The 3,616-nt window shown below is 50.1% G+C and overlaps 1 protein-coding gene across 1 annotated transcript; it reads right to left on the minus strand.

Annotated features, from left to right (window-relative positions):
- Positions 1–1,007: 1,007 nt before the first annotated feature.
- Positions 1,008–1,892, minus strand: LOC149207458 (uncharacterized). Its single transcript, XM_089398045.1, has one exon. It carries the CDS (start codon positions 1,890–1,892, stop codon positions 1,008–1,010), a length of 885 nt encoding a protein of 294 aa, XP_089254171.1.
- Between the last annotated feature and the right edge of the window lie 1,724 nt (positions 1,893–3,616).

Raw genomic sequence — 3,616 nt, forward strand, 5'->3', positions numbered from 1 at the left:
AGGAGGACACTGTACGACACATCTGTTATACAGCTCATTATCCATTTGGTAAAGATGAAGGGGAATCCCAGATGGGTGAGAAGCATACGGATATAGAGCAAATTAACCCTATCAAAAGCTTTGGAGAGGTCTACCTTAAGGATCATGCCTTTCAGGCGCTTACAGTGCATCGAGTGGAGAAGTTCCTGAGCAGTGCTGATAGCTTCATGGATTTGGCGGCGATGAAGAAAGGCAAATTGTTCAGGGGAAATGTGGGCAGATAGGATGGGCTTGAGTCTATTAGCAAGAATTTTGGCCATGATCTTGTAGAGGCAGTTACAGAGCGAAATAGGCCGAAAATCATTATAAGAAGTAGGCTTGTCGGATTTTGGAATAAGGGCAATGAAAGTGGTTTTAATGGCAGGGGGAATGCCAGAGAGGCAGTAGTGTTTTATTACTTTGAGGAGGTCCGGGCCTATTTTCTCAAAGAAAGCTAAGTAGAACTCAATGGGCCAACCATCAGGTCCCGCACTTTTGTCCTTTTGAAAACCCCTCATTGTAGCTTCCAACTCCTCCATAGTAATTTCTTTAGTGAGCTCAGCTACATCCTCTTCATCCACAAATCTGGGAAAGAGCTCAGCTACTTTCATGATTTCAAGCAGGTTTGCTTCTCTTGGGGATTTATATATATTCCTGAAGTGTGAAGAGGCTAAGAAAGCAAGTTCTCTAGATTTGTGGATCCTTTGGCCCTGTTCATCTTGCAATTCCCAGATGGTATTGATCGCTTTCTGGCCATTCACGAATCGGTGAAAAAATTTAGTGTTCTCATCCCCCTCCTTTAGCCAGATTGCTCTGCTTCTTAATCTCCAGCTAGCTTCTCGATCTCTTAGGACTTGAGATCTCTGATTGATGAGGCCATCAAACCTAGATTTTTGCTCCGGGGAGATAAAAGTGCCCACCGATTGGGATTCAAGATCGGCAATCGCTTGTTCAGCTAGGGAGATCGTCTTATCATCTTGTAGTCTCTTCTAATGTGCCCATTTCCTAGATAGAACCTTGATTTCAGTAAGGTTCCTTATAAAGTAGGGAACCGGGTCTGCATCTTCTGGTAGAGGATGTGTCTTCCAGAAATCTGATATAAGGTTCATGTAGCCAGGATCCCGGAGCCAGGTGGAGTTAAACTTATAGGGGGCCTTTTGATTCAGTTGCCTTGCTCCAACTTCAAGGTATATCGGTCTGTGGTCCGATATCCCTCCGCTTCCCACCCATTGCCTGGATCGGGGATGGTTGCCGTGGAAAACCTCCTTGATAATAAAACGATCCAGTCTTCTGGCAAGGCTGTGATCCCCAATTCGATTATTCTTCCATGTATGCTGGATCTTTGCCGAGGGGATATCTATCCAATGGTGATCCTCCAGCAGCTGCTCAAAGAAATCCGAGAGCGGGTCAATCTGCGCCGAGTGTCCCCAGGATTCAGCATGACCCTTTGAGAAGTTCAGGTCTCCCCCAAGGATTGTGTTCTCGGCAAGTAGGAGGGGAGAGGTAAAGAGCTTTCTCCAGAATTGTTCCCTGTTAATGCAGGGTCCATAGACGTTTAGGATTCGAAGATCCTCCTCCAGATCCATTGAGTAAACCTCTGCCCCCAGGAAACCCCATCCACCCCAGATATTCTTCAGTTTTATGGAACTGGATTTGAACCCAATGGCTATGCCACCCGATCGCCCAGAGACATCTAAGGCGAAAAAAGACCAGCCTGGCATCCAAGAGCTCAGGATGGATGTAGCCAAGTCTGCTTTGCATAAAGTTTCTTGTAGGAAAATGATATCAACCGGTTCAGAAAATATGAGACGTTTCAGGGCCAGTTTGTTTTCAGGGCTGGCCAGCCCTCTGCAGTTGAAGGATAAAATTTTCATGGAGGGGGGGGGGAAGGGTGACCGATGCTCTAAGTGCCCTGTCGATAGTTTGTTGTTTTCCCTGGATGACATCAACCCCGGCTTGTACCTTAGCCTTTTTTAGGTTTGGGGGTCTGCCTCTGCCTTGCTTGGGCGAGAGGATGAGAGGCTCCGCAGACAGCCCCACTGCGTCCTCTTCATGGTGCTTAGAGGACGAGCGGGTGGCATACCTCGGTATGGAGTTTACCGAGGGGGAGGGCGAGGAGGACGGGAGGGGGGGAACGGAAGGGAGGGAGCAAGGGGACAGTATACCCGAGGGTTGGGGAATAGGGCAGGTCGGGTAGAGCGAACAGGAAGGGGGATGAGACAGATGGGAGGCCTTGACCAGGTCAAGGGTAGAGGGGGAGGATGGGAGGGGGATCTTGATCGGGTTAAGTGGGGGGAAGGGGAGAGAAAAACTCAAAGAATTTGTAATCGATGCAGAGACATTTAAAGGAAAAGACGTACCCGAAGAGAAAACAACTCCTTTTGCAGCCTTTGAACGCGTCAGTGGAGGTGATGGAGGCCGGGTCGGGATCACGCCTTGTTTCCTTTGTCGAGGAGCCGATGGTGCTTCCACCGTATCTGATGTAATATTGTGCTTTGCCCTGGGAGCCTCCACTGTCGGGGGATCAGGTAAACCCATAGTAGCCGGTGCATTCTGAGGAGTGGGGGAGTGTTGTGCCTTTTGTAGAAGAGGGCAGTCTTTGTAGAGATGTCCCACTTGATGGCATCTTCTGCAGCGATATGGGATGCCCTCATAGTCAATTTTCTGCTTCCTTGAGGATGTTTTCTACTGAATGTTGATGTGTTCATGCAGGCCTCCTCTAGTATCAAGATGGACCAGTATCCGAGCGTGTGCCATCATCCCCGTCTGTATATATGACTTGTCCGACTCCATGAAGGTGCCCAGAGAGTTCCCAATTATTCTAAATATATCCTCGGACCAGTACTGTGGCGGCAGGCCCGGGAGTCTAACCCATACTCGCCCAATCCCAATTTGCTCCGACTCTGGGTCAAAGAGAGGCGTCCAGTGTTTGAGGAGAACCGGGGCTTTTCCATAATGCCAGAACGAAGACAGTACCCAACTGGTATGGTCCGCCCTTGCAAATCTCAGCGCGAACCAGCAGCGTACGAAAGTCTGCACAGAGGGGATCTCCACCAGGTATTTGCCCCAAATCTCCGAAGCCCAAATCTTCAGTTTATCTGCAGAAATGTGGCGACCCCGAATGAGGCCCACAAGTACTCTGTCCGCTAGATCCATAGCATCTCCCCACTGGATGTATTCTTCAAGTCTAAGGAAGACGTCCTCAGATCTAGATTTGAAGCAGCACTGTTTCTTCAGAGGGCGGGCGGACATGCGTCTAGGGATTTTTGATGCTCCAGGAGTCGTCTGTGGGGGGACTGGGGGGGAAACTTCCGGGAGAGGTGGGATGGCGTGATAGCTCCTGGATGAAACCGGGGGTGGAGGGGGAGGGTTAGACGCAGAGGGGACGAAAACCTCCTAAGACCCAGAGAGCGGTGGGAGGGAGTCAGGTAGGCCCGGCTGAAGTGGGGGACCAGTGGCTTGTGGGGAGGGATGTAGATAGTCTGCGAGGAAACCAAGGGTAGCCGGGGATGGCTCAGAGAAAGAAGTCTAGGAGGAGGGTTCGCCAGGATGCAGAGAGGCAGGGATGGACAGATCAGTCGAAAGAGATGGATCTTCA

The sequence above is a fragment of the Pinus tabuliformis genome, chromosome 1_2, assembly GCF_031772625.1.
Source record: "Pinus tabuliformis cultivar Carrire ecotype Pingquan chromosome 1_2, CPIR1, whole genome shotgun sequence".
Taxonomy (NCBI): Eukaryota; Viridiplantae; Streptophyta; class Pinopsida; order Pinales; family Pinaceae; genus Pinus; species Pinus tabuliformis.

What these genes read in the sequence shown, in the direction of transcription:
- LOC149207458 (XM_089398045.1), bottom strand. Translation starts at nt 1,892, where the DNA reads ATGAAAATTTTATCCTTCAACTGCAGAGGGCTGGCCAGCCCTGAAAAC.